Source organism: Echinops telfairi, unplaced genomic scaffold (genome assembly GCF_000313985.2).
Source record: "Echinops telfairi isolate 266 unplaced genomic scaffold, ASM31398v2 ScPeMD7_2291;HRSCAF=2852, whole genome shotgun sequence".
NCBI classification, from domain to species: Eukaryota; Metazoa; Chordata; class Mammalia; order Afrosoricida; family Tenrecidae; genus Echinops; species Echinops telfairi.
In genome coordinates this window covers 20,519,856-20,535,023 of record NW_022106189.1, presented here as the reverse complement: position 1 = coordinate 20,535,023, position 15,168 = coordinate 20,519,856, and the positions used below count along the sequence as shown (strand labels likewise).

General features: G+C 59.9%; 1 protein-coding gene across 1 annotated transcript in view; it reads left to right on the top strand.

Moving 5' to 3' along the window:
• Window positions 1-6,572: 6,572 nt before the first annotated feature.
• The window catches only part of CCDC102A (coiled-coil domain containing 102A), a 14,105-nt gene continuing 5,509 nt past the window's right edge, over window positions 6,573-15,168 (top strand). Inside the window, exons 1-4 of the mRNA XM_004704645.2 lie at window positions 6,573-7,287; window positions 9,326-9,558; window positions 12,766-12,874; window positions 14,836-14,952. Coding sequence (XP_004704702.1) covers window positions 6,697-7,287; window positions 9,326-9,558; window positions 12,766-12,874; window positions 14,836-14,952 — 1,050 coding nt within the window. The 5' untranslated portion in view covers window positions 6,573-6,696. The remainder of the gene's footprint in view (window positions 7,288-9,325; window positions 9,559-12,765; window positions 12,875-14,835; window positions 14,953-15,168) is intronic.

The following is a 15,168-nucleotide window of genomic DNA, read 5'->3' as shown; positions in this document are numbered from 1 at the left end:
GGCCGGAGGGAGGGAGGGAGGGAGGGAGAGAGGGAGGGCCGGCACCGCCCGGGGGCTCGAACTTTCCGCCCGAGAGTAGCGGTTAAGCTGGGGGCGGGCCGGAGGGCTAGCTGGGGAGCTCGGGGGCGCCCCGCGTCCGCGGGAACCTCGAAACTCCGAGCCCAACTTGCTAGCTTCCTCCCCGGGGCTCCTCCATCTCCCGGGGGGGCCGGGGCTTCGGGCGAGGAGGAACTGAGCGGAGGGTGGGGGTGCGCCCAGGGAATGCCACGGGCCCGGCCGGACGGGAGGGGGGCGGCGGCGGCGGCGGGGGCGGAATTTGGAACCTCCCGGGGGACCCTACGTGGTCGCCATGGCGAGTGCGGGATGGACGGGGCCCTGGCCAATCGGAGCGCGTTGTCTCCGCCCCCGGCCCCGGCGACTGCCAATGGGGGCTGCGCCCCAGAGCCCCGCCCCACTCAGGGCCGCTGAGGGGCGCAGGGCTGCTCGCAGGGCGGGGGCGACTGGGGCGGGGGCGAGGAAGGGAAGACCCGGCCTCCGCGTAGTGCGGGTGGCTGTGGGGGAGTGGGCTTCTGGGAAGAGCTGGGGCAGGTGGAGTGGAGAGTGGACCTCGGCCGTCCAGTTCTCTAGTGTGCCAACGGCGACATCAGCCAGCCCCATCCCCTCTTGGCCTACAGTGCCTCTATTTTAGAAACTGCACCTGCCCTACCCCCAACCCCACACAGACTGGTTCAGGTTGGCACAAGTTCTGCCCACCTGTTGGAATCTTGATAAATACGAAAACTGAGGCCCACAGGGGACAAAGACTGGCAGGTGACACACGGAGTGTGGGTGGCAGAGCTGGTACCTGTGGGGTGTCCGCTGTACGAGGGATGAACTGAAAGTTGAATGTCGGAGGAGTGGCTGAGAAGCCCCACGAAGCCCGCCGTCCTCTCCCCGCCCAGCTGCGCATGTCCACCTGGCCTGATGCCTGAGGACCCCGTGTGTGGCTACTCCCAGAGCCTGTCCCTCAGGTCATCAGGACCCAGGAGGGCAAACACGCAGCACCGGCCCTCCTCCCTGCCCAGGCCTGGTTAAGTTTCTGGGCCTCAGTGGCCATCTATTTTTTTTCTAAAGGGGGAGCTCAAATCAATCACCTAGGGTCTCTTTGTGGTTCCTGAGTCTGAAATGGGGATACCTGGCAGAGGCCAAGCCTCGACTCCCTCCCTCCCAGTCCACTCTTGGAGGTCCAGCACTAAAGACGGGCAGCAGGGCAGGACAGGTGCCCGAAGTCTGCGGCTGACCAGCCTTGGGCCCTGCACTTATCCAATCAGGCTCCCCAGTGTGGTTTCCTGCTAGGCTCCGCTCCCTGCCCACAGCCAGGCCTGTGGCCAGGGGCCAACACCAGAGCCCCACCTGGGAGGCTCTAGGAGGACCTAGGGAGGTACTGAGTTCCAGGGAGGAGTTGGGGCCACTGGGTGCCCCCCACCTCTAGCTGGCCCCCGCCCAAGCCTCAGCACTCTTTCTGGCTGAGTTGTGAGAGACTGACCCAGGCAAATACACTAAGACCAAAACACAAGGTTGGCCCCGGGATGGGCCAGTTAGGCTTAGTGGGTAAAAAGCCTGACCCTGGACCTGGCAGAGGATGACCTCTGACTCCAACACTGGCACAGACTCAAACACTTAATTTCTTGGAACCTGGCCCCAAACTGTTTCCTGGCCCTTATAATGGCTCAGCCCTCCCAAACCCCCGGCCACAAAGGAAACTCAAAACTGTAGCGTCTGTCCATGTTTCCCTCCACTGGCCCAGCAAGCATTGATACAGCATCTGCTGTGTGCTGGGATAAGGTCCGGCATGGTCCCTGTGTGGGCAATGCTGCAGAGTGGCGAGGTGCCCCCAGCCCTGGGAGCCCTAACACGCTCTGCACAGGAGTCAGGAAAGGCTTCCCAGAGGAGGGGGCCCAGAGGAAGTGGGACCTGATGTGTAGGAGATTGCCGATGAAGAAGAGGGATCTTAAAGCAACAAGAACCACTAGTACTTTCGGTGGGCAAGTTTCAGATCAAAGTGCCCTTGTGTTCGGGCCTGGAATGAGCAGACATGGCCTGGGACAGTGACAATAGCTATGGGCCTTGGGGTCAGGAGCTGTGGGTCCCACTCAGCCTTCTGCTGTCCACTCCAGCAGGCAACCGAAACCTCTCCTGGATGCAAAGCCTTGCCCTGCATGCTCTGGTGACAGTGTGGGGAGTCTGGGCTTGCAGCTGACCGTGGAAGATTGTAGCGCTCCCTGGGGTGCAGAGAGGGAATCTAGGTACTTCTTGAAGGTTTCAGGGCTGAGAGAGTAGCATTCTGGGCTGGGGGAGGGGAGGGAGAGCAGGAATAGGCCCCCCAGGCTGGTGGGAGGCAGGAAGTGAGGGGAAGGGAAGTCTCCCTAGAGCCTGTGGTGGCTGCTCCCAGCCCCTGCATGCTCCTTGGAGGTATGACATCTGTGGTCGCAGCGGGTGGGAGTGGAGGTGAATCGCGCAGCCACCCACCCCACATACCCCTGTGGAAAGGGGGCACTGAGCCTAGTGGGGTGGGGGCGATGGCTCTGTGGTATCAGGCCACTCCCATGTGTGTATGTCATCAAGGCCTGGTGCGTGTCACCAAGGTTGGGTTATGTGACTGGAATGTGAGGGGCTGGAGGGTTGGGGGGTGGAAAACATTGCTAGGCAGGATCTGGCTACCCTTGGTCCTCTGTGGGTGTACAGGACTCCTTGGGCGGGGGTTTCCCTAGAAAGCCAACCATAGGAGCCCCAAGCATGTTCAGGGACCTGCCTCCCTGCCCCCTCTGTTCTCCCTCTCCTTCTCCTATCTCCCCACCCCACTACCCCCAACCCCACCCCTGCCAGCCAAGCTGAGAAGTGGGGCAGGAGCTGAGCCTGGAGCTCCCACTGCTGCCTTGAGGTGGTGGGGTGCCTGGAAGCCATTAGGGGCCTGGGTGTACCCCCACCCACCCAAGAGACGGGATTCCTAGAAGAAGCTGGCGGCATTGTTTCCCCACCCCACCCCACCCCTTTCTGGGGAGCTTCTTGTCAGGCTGGGCAGCTCCCAGGGGCAGGGAGCATGTGGCCAGAGCCTCCTCCTTGCTATCCACTCAACAAGCCCGCCCGGCCCAGGACCCCATCTCTCCCTCCCCTCCCTCCCCTCCCCTGTCCCAGCCCAGCTCTGAAGGAGGGGCATTCGGGCTTCCTCCTCCCCCTGTAAGCTTTCAAAATGTTTTCCTTTTCTAAAAGCTTCCCCTGTGGAGCCGGGCCAGGAAATGGGGGAGAGCAGGCGTGTGTGTGCATGTTGGTGTGCGGACATGAGTGTGTGTATCTGGTATATCTTTACATGTCACTGTAGTGGCCTGTGCATGTGGCCAGGGGTCTCTGAGACTCTGTGTCTGCAAGTGAGGCTGTGCATCGCTCTGTGTGTGTGTGTGTGTGTGTACGTGTACTCTCCCACTTGCTGCAGGCTCCGGTCTGCATGTGGCCAGGGGTCTCTGAGACCCTGTGTCTGCAAGTGAGGCTGTGCATCGCTGTGTGTGTGTGTGTGTGTGTGTACTCTCCCACTTGCTGCAGGCTCCGGTCTGCCCCAGTTGGAATCTGTGTTTACATAAGGGCTGGCGTGTCTGCCGACCCTGCAGCCTGTGCACACATGTCCAGAATGCACATGGACGTCAAGGCCAGTCACCGAGTTGCTCAAACCGAGAGACTGGGTCACAGGGATCCGTGGCTGTGGGGGTGGAGCTGAGGCATGTGCTACGGTGGCTTCTTGTGGACATAGAGTGTCTGTGCTGGCCATACTGGGGTGAGACATCCCTCCAAAATGAAAAATGCAAATTCCCAGCCTGCATTTCCTGGACAGGAGAGGGAGGGTCCAGGAATCTGCATTGTAAGCAAGAGCCCAGGTGAATCAGCAGGATCCTCCCAGTACCGGGGCACTGGTCTGCCCCATCCAAGCCCCCAACAGGGTATAAACCGGACAGAGGCTGTTTGGGAGGGTCGGTGGGGGCAGAAGTTCCACGGGGCTATATTTCAGGGAGATGGAGGGTGTTGGGGGGTAGGTCTTATCTGTTGGGTGCCCGGAGGAAGCTGGGTTTAGAAGCCAGCTGGAAGTCTAAATTCAGGGGCCACTCCTGAGGGTACACACTTTACAAGGAGGGTCCTTATCTCCTTTCAGCCTCTGTTGGCTGGTTATTGCTTAGAGATCTCCAAGTGTCTCTACCCTGGATCTAAAAGGTTCCCCGCGCGCAAGGACCCTGGGCCCAAAGAACAAACTCTATTCTGGGCTCTCCTTTCTGGTGGGGACTATGTCCCCGCCCATCCACCCACTCACTGTCTCTCTCCTTTTGTTTCTTGTAAGATAGCAAAAGTGACTGTTGAGTTGATTCAAATTCACAGTGGCCCCTGGTGGTGTAGTGGTTACTAACCTCAATGCCTGCAGTTTGAAGCCGCCAGCTGCTCCTCTGGAGAAAGACTAGGTTTCTAGTCCCATAAAGAGTTACCATCTCAGAAACCCATAGGAGCAGCTCTAGTCTGCCCTATAGATTCACCATGAGTCAGAATCCGCTCCTTTCTATCTGAGTAGGGCTGAGAGGCTGAAGGGTATTGATTGATTCATCACATCCAGGCATTTCATGGGGGATCTGATCTGCCCAGGCCCGAGAGGCATGGCCCCGAAAAGCCGCCACTTATTTGGGGGGAGCAAGCTCAATCCATGGCAGAGAGCTTCCCTCTGTACTGGGGCATGACATGAGGTTGGCTGAGATTGGAAGGATGAGGCCTGAAGTGGAATGGAAAGCAGGAGTGTGGGCCAGTAGAGGGAGTGTCAGCCAGGCAGTGCAGAGTGGAGTGTTTCCCCAGGAGCAAGACTGCCCCAGACAGAGAGGGAGGGAGATGAGCTGGCTGTTCATGTCCCTGTGGGCTAGGGACTCAGGGGATCAGGGAAGGAAGGGCTGGGTGTCCTGAGGCACTGGTGGACCTCAGCCCAAGGCCGCAGCACAGGACAGGACTGCCCAGAATAGACAGAGAGAGTGGTGCAGGTTGGAGGCAGCGAGGAGCATCGGTCTCATCTATTTTAAATAGGGTGTGGCATGGATGGCCGAACCCAGCAGTGGGCATGTGGGCTGCTGACCCAGGAGACTGAAGAGAGATGTTTGCTGTGGTGAGGGGGCTAGTGAGGGAGGCTCTGACAGGGAGGGAGGCGGGGTCCACCTCTGATGGCTAACAGACAGGTTTATCTCCAGGCCCTGTCACCAAGATATGGTGACAAATTCTCACCAGTGTGGGGACATGGACTCGGATGTGGGCCAGCTAAGGACCCTCCTTGTAAAGTGTGTACCCTCAGGAGTGGCCCCTGAATTCAGACTTCCAGCTGGCTTCTAAACCCAGCTTCCTCCAGGCACCCAACAGATAAGACCTACCCCCCAACACCCTCCATCTCCCTGAAATATAGCCCCGTGGAACTTCTGCCCCCACCGACCCTCCCAAACAGCCTCTGTCCGGTTTATACCCTGTTGGGGGCTTGGATGGGGCAGACCAGTGCCCCGGTACTGGGAGGATCCTGCTGATTCACCTGGGCTCTTGCTTACAATGCAGATTCCTGGACCCTCCCTCTCCTGTCCAGGAAATGCAGGCTGGGAATTTGCATTTTTCATTTTGGAGGGATGTCTCACCCCAGTATGGCCAGCACAGACACTCTATGTCCACAAGAAGCCACCTGACGTAGAAGTGAACCCCACTGAGCGTTCACTTCTGCGTCAGGACATGGTGGTAAGATAAGGTGACCAGACGTCCCACTTTTGGCGGGACAGTCCTGATTTTTAACAATTTGTCCCACGTCCCGCGGCGTTTTTAAAAAGTCCTGATTTTTGGAAAGAATGCACGACAAGCTAGGGTATACGGCTTTTGGCTGCCATGTGGCTATTTCACCAGGATATGAGTTTTATCAATGGTGTCCCGCTTTACCAATGTTAAAATCTGGTCACCTTTTGATAAGAGCCTCCCTCGAGTCTGTTGAAGGAATCAATGTTCACATTAGAGAGAATTCACATCAAGGCCTACGTGTTGTGACTGGTCTGTGGTCAGCCCTGCACACCAGTCATTCCCATCCTCGTCATCATCAGCTGGTCAGGACCAGCCCTGCCCTCACCACGCTCACAGCCTGGGGTGGAGGTGGGAGCTAATGGCCACCAGCAAGTGGCGCAGGGAGCTTAGTGCCCAAGGGAGACATGGGCAGGAGTTGGCAGGCCTGGCCTGGGGTGGTCCACAAGGACTTCTACGAGGAGGTGATAGCTCAGGGTGATGTGGTCCACCGCAAGGGGCACTCCTGGCAGCAGGCTGGTGGAAGCAGGAAACGGGTGGAAGCAAGGTGGGCGATCAATGAGGGAGATGACCATCACCCCAGGTTTAGACAGCCCCTGTGGAGGAGCGCACCGGAGGCCAGTGGGTGGCAGTGCCCGCCCTCTGCTCATATTGTGCCCTCTGCCCGCCCTGCCCTTTGCATGGCACAGGTGAAAACTGGTGGTGTTCTCCCGTAGGTCCCAGAAGACGGCTCCCCACCCGCTGGCCCAGAGAGCAGTGGGTCGCAGTGTCCATCATGTGCAGTGGCATGCCATCCCCGACACGCCCCTGGCACCTCCCCTGAGATCTGCCGCCAGTCCAAACCCCAGCTTCACGACCCGTGCACTCAGAGGCACCATGAGCCACGGCCCGAGCCCCCGGCTGGCTGAGTCCCCTCAGCTGTCCAAGGGCAGCCTCCTGACCATCCTGGGCAGCCCATCGCCCGAGCGCATGGGGCCGGCCGATTCGCTGCCGCCCACGCCGCCCAGTGGCACGCCATCGCCCGGCCCGCCGCCCACACTGCTCCTGCCCACGGCACCCGCGGCGCTGCTGGCCGACGGGGACTGGGAAAGCCGCGAGGAGCTGCGGCTGCGGGAACTGGAGGAGGCACGGGCGCGGGCGGCGCAGATGGAGAAGACCATGCGCTGGTGGTCGGACTGCACAGCCAACTGGCGCGAGAAGTGGAGCAAGGTGCGCGCCGAGCGCAACCGCGCGCGCGAGGAGGTGCGCCAGCTGCGCCAGCGCCTGGACGCCCTCACCAAGGAGCTGGCCGGCGCGCGGCGTGAGCGCCAAGAGGCCCAGGGCGAGTGCGAGGCCCGGGGCCGGGAGCTGGCGCGGCTGCGGGGCACCCAGGGAGCCACTGACCGGACGCCGCCTGAAGGTCCCGAACTGGAGCCGGAGCCAGAGCCGGTGCGAGATATCGGGTCGGAGAGGACCCAGGGCAGCCAGGTGCTGGGGGAGGCAGGGCGTGCTGGGCAAGGGGCCCTCAGTTGCTGGCCAGGAGGGGGCAGCGCCTCCGGTCTAGGGCGGGGCTACTGGGCAAAGCCTTTATGCATGTACCTGAAAGCAGGCAGGACTTGCCAGTAAGGCCTGGCCACCTGGGAGGTTCCACTCTTCTGAGTCCAACCCTGCCCTGCAGGGCTGCAGGTCACCTCCCTTCGTAGTCCTGCACCTAAAGAAATGTGTCGAACCAGGGGGGGTCTCATTCCCATGGAGCGGGAGAAGGCACAGCACCTGCCCCCCTTCGGCCTTGCGTGAATACCACAGCTGAATCCACTCAGCCCTTCCACTTGAATTTGGTTATGGGGCAGTAGGAACACCAAGGTGGTCCCTGCCCCAAGCTCTGGAGACGGGGCTTCACAGCAGCCTTTCCAGATGGGGCCACATTTAAGCTAAGGCTAGAAGGATGCGTACAGTTAGCCGTGGGACATGCAAGAGGTCATTCCAGGTGGTGGGGACTGCCGTGCAAAGGCCTGGAGGCCACCAGCCCTGCTGAGCTGGACAGTGACCAGTGTGACGGCTTGCGGTATTCTCGAGATGCGGAAACACTAGAGGGAGTGGGCATTCCCTTAACTCCTCGGTACAGTGACCCGGTGAGCTCTCTGAATGAGGACGTGGGCACCAGGGACACCCAGCTGGTGAGACTGAGCTGCCTCTGAACCCAGGCAGTCTGGCAGGTGGGAGCATGCAGCTGAGAACACAGCCTGACCCCCGAAAGCTGTCTAGGGGCAGAGCTTAAGTTCAGGTCCCTCCCCCAACTATGCCCCTAGCTCCCCCAGCTAGGACTGCCCAGCCCCTTCTGCCCTGTAGACCGGAGCGGACACTGCTGCTTCTTGGAGGCCAAGGCCTCTTCCCTCCACCTCCTGGTCTGCCTCTGTACTGGGAGATGGCATTCAGTACTATCATTTGGGGCAGATGATAAGAGGCCTGCCAGCCCACCTCATGGAAATGTCTTGTCCCATCTCTGTTCCGGGAGGTGGTGTGGGCAGCGGTGAGGGCCCTAGGCTCGCTGTCTGGGTTTGCATTCTGTGACTGGAGCTAGCCAATCCCCCACCCCCCAATGTCCCCATGTGTAAGGCTTGAAGACTTGGCACCCCCACCCAATCAGCCAGAGATGCAGGAGATGAATCTCACCCCCACGGAGCCCTCAGAGCCACTGTCTAGTCCAGAGAAAAAAAACAAGAACCAGCCAGGGAAACGGCTGGCCCAAACTCAGCTGGAAAAGCCAAGGGGGAAGCCAGGCTACATCGGAGGCCGGGGCCCAGCCGGGTGTGTGGTCAGAAGCAGGCCGTGGGGAAGGCCGGCGGGGGCTCAGCAGCTGGTGCCTGCTCCCTCCTTCCCTGGCAGAGCTGCCTCCTGTGTGTGCCTGCCTTGCTGCCGCTTGCCCTGCGCCTTAGTGTCCGTGCCCAAAAAGTGGGCTCCGCGAGCCGGGGTTCCCTTTGAAGGAATCAGGCCCGATCCCGGGTTCCAACATAGGAGCAATTGCGAGGCTGGCACAGCCGGGGGGTGGTTGGTTCTGCTGCACACAGGGTCGTCTTGAGTCAGAGCTGACGTGAAAACATCCAGAGGCCCTCTCCACTGTAGGACTCCCTGCTCTGACATCGTTCCCACCAGGTCATGCCCACCATCTGTTTGCATACTGCCGGTGGCGGGCACCTCACCACCCCTCAGGGGGAATCTTGGAGAATTCAGGGAACTCTGAGGGCAGCAGACAAAGTTCATCCCCCCTCCCCACTCCCCCTGCCCGTTCTGGTGAGTGCACCCGGCTTGTGTCTCACACAGTGGTGGGATTCAATCTTACCCCATGGTCACATACTCAGGGAGCCCACCCACCTGACTCTCCTCCCTGTTCAGGTCTCTCTCGGGATGCTTAGCCCTTGGGGAGGTCACCCAGCAAGCTAAGCCAGGGCTGGGAGGGAGTGTCATGAGGAAGGCCGCTGGGTGCTGGTGGCCTCTGCTCCAGCCTCCACCTTGGTCCCCACAGGAGCTGGAGCTGGAGCTGGTGGAGAGCCTGCTGAAGAGCCGACCGGAGGAGCCCGAGGGCTGCTGGGAGGCCCGCAGCGTGAGGGCCGGGGGCTTCCGGGGGGGCAGCTCCGGCCGCCAGGAGCGCAGCTGGCTGCCCTGGGAGGATGCAGCTGCCACCGAGGAGGACAGCTCTAAGTTAACCGCCCTGCGGCTGCGTCTGGACGAGTCCCAGAAGGTGCTGCTCAAGGAGCGAGAGTGAGTCTCAGAAGGGTGAGGGGAAGGGGGCGCCCTCCACTTCCCAACGCCGAGAGCCACTCGGTAAAGGGGTGCATTTAAGCTCCAGGCGTTGGCTTGGGACCAGGCACAGGCCTCTGAGGACACAGCCGGGCTGCGATGGAAATCCACTCCTTGCATTGACTTGAGCTAGCTGGGGAGAGTGGCACTCGGTGCTGGGGGCACAGGTTCATGCAGGGTCAGCAGGATGGGGAGGGTCTCAGTGCTGCCAGCCCAGATGCCACACCTGGGCACTCAACCCACAGAAATGTGTTTTCTTGAGGCTCGAGAGGCAAGAAGACCGTTCTCTGTTGGCACGAGCAGAAAATTCCATGCAGGCCTCTTCCCCGTCCCTCATAGAGTTCCCCGTGGTGTCTGCCTTTTCCCCATCTGTGTCTCATCTCCTTTCCTTCTACCTCAAAGCTGACTGTTTGCAGTCCCGCCCTACCCTGATATAGAACACAGTAAAGGCACCCCTATGCCCAGGTGGGGTGGCAGTACCAGGTGTTCAGCCCTGCAACACATATTTGGGGGGGGATACAGTTCCCCCATAACAGGGCTATCCTGCAGCTGCTCTGGGTGTTGGATTTGGAGGTGGTGGATTTGAGATGTGAGTGGGTTCAGGAGAGACTCTGGGCCAGAGGTCAAAACTCCAGAGCCAGACAGCAAAGCGATAGTTCTGAGAGGCCTGGGCCCGGCTGAGACCAGAGAAGTGAGTGTGACCAGACAGGGAAGAGGCCGGAGGAGCCACCCTGGGGTCCACCGTGGTTTAGAGGGCGTAGAGAGGAAGAAGACGCGGCAAAGGAGCTGAGATATCACCCATGAGGGGAAGGGAAGCCAGGAGAGCCGTCCTGCAGGCTGACTGACACCACACGGATGGAGCGGTGGTCGGCTGAGTCCCAACAGCACAAGGCTAAACGCGGACTATTGGACCTAGAGTGTGGAGGTCACCAGTGAGCAGGGCCCAGGCCTGTTGGCAGTGAATGTTTGCTAACACTCCCCTCCTGTTCAGAAAGTAAATGCATGGGTGGTGCAACTTGCTCATGGTCCTGTAACAAACTTGCTCATGGTCGTGTAACTTGCTCATGGAAGCAGCAGTCAAGAGATCAAACGGCATTGCCCTGGGTAAATCTGTTGCACCAGACCTCTTCAAAGTGCTGAAAAGCAAGGATGTGACTTTCAGGACTAAGGGACACCTGGCCCCAGCCCTGGTAGTTTCAGCGGCTTCATCTGCACGTGAAAGTTGGGCATTGGATAAGGAAGACCAAAGACTCTATGTATTTGAATTGTGCTGCTGGAGAAGAATATTGAAAGTACCACAGACTGCCAAAATAACCAACAGGTCTATCTCGGAAGAAGTACGGCCAGAATGCTCCTGAGAGGCCAGGATGGCCAAACATGGTCTCACGTACTTCGAACATGTGGGAGAGGCCCGTCCCTGGAGAAGGACTTCATGCTTGGTAACACAGCCAGGCAGTGACAAAGAGGAAGGCCCTGATGGACGGACGGACGGACACAGTGGCTGCAACACTGTGTTCCAACAGGAGAGCCATGGTGAGGATGGCGTGGGACTTGGCAGAGTTTCGTGCTGCTGTGCCCGGGGTCATCGCTGGAGTTGGAACAGACTTGATGGCACGCAACGGCAACGTAACTTAGCTGCCCACATAGGTTTTTCAAAACCAAGCATTGGGCCCCAACTGGAATGAGAGTGTGTTGGTTTTCCGGGGGCTGCTGCAACCAAGGTTGTTGGGGGGTGTGGCTAAGCGACAGAAATGTATTGTCTCACATGTATGGGGCTACAGGTCCAAGAACCAAGGATCAGCCGGGCCTCTCTCGTTCTCTCCCCCTTCTCTCACTTGCTTTCCCCATTGCCATCTGGCTCTAGGGCTTACTCTCTCTTATGCTATCTCTTTCTTGTATTCTCTCTCTCATGCGCCCCCTCTTCCTCCACCTCCCTCCTTCCCCCTCTCTGCCTCTCTCTGCCCCTCTCCTTCCCTCTCTCAGAGGATGAGCCTCTGTCCTACTCCCCCTCCCTGGGCCCTGGGGCTCCTGCCAGCCCTTGGAGTGCAGACCTTGCAGCCGGCACTCGCTCCGCCCCTCGCGTAGTCATACATGGTGGCCCTGCCTCTGTCTCCTTCTGTGCCTCTGCTCCCCCTTTCACAAGGACACCCGTCCTGTTGGACAGGGGCCCACGCCACTCCAATATGACCTCGGCTTACTTCAACCAAGCACAACTCCCACAGTCCTGCTTCCAGACAAGGTCCCACACAGGGCACCTCTGGGGGTCAGGATCCCACGCCTCTCAGGGATCCAGGCCTACCCTGATGCAGAAGTGGCCGTCGCAATACACAGGTGCTGGGCTGAGGGCTTAACAGCTAGAGGGCAGCACTCAAGTGGTGTCTGTGGGCAGCGAGATCTCCCCAGAGGGAGACAGCCTTTGGTGGCATGCTAAGCAGGGTGAAGTGCTGTCTCCCTTCCCTGCATGTTCCACCCCCACCCCCTCCCCTCATACCGGCTTGCTTTCTATGCACACAGCACACCGGATGTGGGGACCTTTCCACATGGATAGGCTGTCCTGGGCACTGCGGGGCCTTGCCACCTCCCGCCTCACCAAATGATCCCCTGTGACCTCCTCACAGTGACCCCCTGTTGTGATGTCCAAAAGTCAACCTCCAGGTTTCCGGCAGACGTCCCAGAGGGTGACACTGGCCCTCCAAGGGCCCTGTGGAGTGCTAGCCCCACAGGCAGACATGTGGAGTGCGTTGTAATGATAAGCACAGCCCGGCCAGTGGCTGCCCACCCAGAGAGGGCCGGGCAGGGCCAGGCGCTGATCCCCTTGCAGGTGGGGGACCCACCATGTTCATCCTCCAGGCAAGCTGCAGGCTGGAAGAGGGGCCTGTGCTACCAAAGCCACAGGGCAGGGTTTCCCAAGCCTTTAGCTATAGTGCTATGCACTCAAGCCAAGCCTTACAGGGACCCCAGGACATAAAGCAGATCAGAATGGGGCCCCACTTTATAGGGGAGGCTGGGGCCCAGGTGTGGGGGCACTGGCACCTCCAACAGAAATGAGGGCCAAGGCACTGTCACAGGGGTGGCATGCCAGGACTCAGCAAGGCAGGGGTGCCCTGAGGGTGCACTCTGAGAGGTGGGCTCACCCCCAGGCCTGTCCTTCTCCCGCCCCTCCCCCAGGGATAAACTGGCACTGAGCAGGAACATAGAGAAGCTGGAGGGGGAGCTCAGCCAGTGGAAGATCAAGTACGAGGAGCTGAGCAAGACCAAGCAGGAGATGCTCAAGCAGGTGCGTCCGTTGAGTGCCCGCAGGGCAGCTAGGCACCCTTGCATTGCTGCAGTCAGGCTGAGGGAGGGGGTTCACTCATTCATTCCCTTGCTCACTCATTCACTCACTTATTCACTAATTCATTCAGTCAGTCGGTCATTCACTCGCTCAGTCATTCACTCACTTATTCATTTACTCACTCACTCATTCACTTAGCAACTGTTGGTCACTGTTCTGAGCACTGGGGCAGGAGAACCCGGCCTTTGGGGACTGTGGGAGACAGTGGCCAGGTAGTGTGTACATGCACCACCAAGATGGCAAAGCGAATGTGAGGGATGGGCTGGTGGTGAGTAGCATCAGCTGGGAGAAGGTGGCATTTGAGACGAGACCTAAGGGAGCTGACCGTGAGAGGATCTGAGGGCCCAGCAAGTGCAAAGGTGCTGGGGTAGGAACGAACCTAGAGTGTGCGGTGCACAGGGACAGCCTGAGATGAGGTTGCATGGGACCTAATGGGCCAGAGTAAGGGAGAGGACTCAGGTCTTAGGGGTCACTGAGCACCGAGTGAGTGTCAGATCTCACTGACGGCTCACGGCAGTCAGGCCAGCTGAGTGCTAACATCCCATCTGTGGATGCAGAAACCCCACAGAAACCGAGGCCCCAGCTGGCAGGAATGGATTCCACCACGCAGACAGTGAAAGAGGAACAGGGGTCTGGCCGATGCACCTGCTCCTGTGCAGGCCTGGTGGCCACGAGGGGGCGCAGCCGTCCTGGGAAAGCCAGTGTGGGCGGACTTTCTGGAAGGTGGGAAGTCCTGGGGTCTCAGCACCTACTCTGCCCTGCAGGGGACTTAGATGTCCCAGACCTGGGCTTCCATCCGAACCTCATAGGAAGTCGCCTAAAATGACAGGTCCCCAGGCTCACCCTAACCACCTTGGATGCCCATCCCTGGGAATTAGTCCAAGTCGGAAAAGTTGGTTCTTGCAGAAACCAACATTCACGAAGCCTGACTATGAATGTCATTTGGCAGAGGTGTATAAAGCTTCTCTTTGAGCTGGCTCCTTTTCCCTCTCCACGGGGGTCTCAGGCTCGCCCGGTGGGGGTTGGGGGTGAGCCATGGTCAGAAAATCCACCCTGTTTTAGAAGCACCCCGGGCATTCCGATGCCGCCCGCCTGGTACCCTCAGGCAGACAGCTGTCTGGGTGCAGGGGGGTCATTTCATCAGAACAGACGGAGGTTCCCCTGGGCCAGGGGACACGGGGCTGCTCACTGCAAGGCCTCTCCAGAGGCAGGCCTAAACCCCTCAGCCGGGGAGGGGGAGTGCGACGTGGCCCAGGGGGCCACCAGGAGTTGAAGTCAGCCTGACAGCACCTAGCAACAGCCTCAGAGGCCATGTGGGGGTTGAGAGGGGGATACACAGGCCCAGGTCTCTGCCCTCCAGACCCACCCTCTAGTGGGGGCCAGATGGAGGAGGTGGAGCTCCTCCCCCTCCCCGAGGTGGGGTGGACAAGAGAGGCGTGCGAATGAGAGCAGCCCGTGGTCCAAGCAGAGGGAACCACACCTACAAAGGACCCCCGCTGCCAGTGGTGGGCAGGCACCGGGGATGGCTGTGCCTGGAACAGGGGGGCTCAGGAGTAGGGGTGGGAGATCAGGCTGAGGAGAGGTGGGCAGGGGCCAGGTAGTGAAGGACTTTGTAACACAGGGACGGATTGGACTTTATCCTGAGGGCCCCCAGAGCCATCTCAGGGGTTCGTCGGGCGTGGGAATGCCACCGAGTTTCTCCTTTTGAAGCCCACGCGGGGCAACAGCTGTGGAAAATGGGTTGTGGGGCAGGCGATGGTAATGAGACAGGAGGTGAGAGGTGTTCCAGGGGAGGAGGCAGAGTGGTCGGATTAATGGTGAGTTCTGGGCACCCCCGAAGCTCCACACCCCTCCGGAGGCCTCCTGGGAGCCTCACATAACCAGCCTGGCCCTCCCCCTTGCAGCTCAGCCTCCTGAAGGAGACGCACCAGGATGAGCTGGGCCGGATATCTGAAGACCTGGAGGATGAGCTGGGAGCACGGACCAGCATGGACAGGAAGATGGCTGAGCTGAGGGGTGAGGTGAGGCTGCTGCAGACCTGGGAGGACCCGGGAGGGGAGGTCTGCCTCCACCAGCCAGCCACAGTCCCGGGAGATTCCCTAGCTGGCGGGGGTAGGAGGGGGGCAGCCTGGGCACACCGGCTAGCACCACCACATGCCCCGCACTGTGTGCAGCAAGCCCTGGTTAATTATAGCTGCTGCAGAAGGACCTGCTTCCTGGAGCCAAAAACGGCTGGG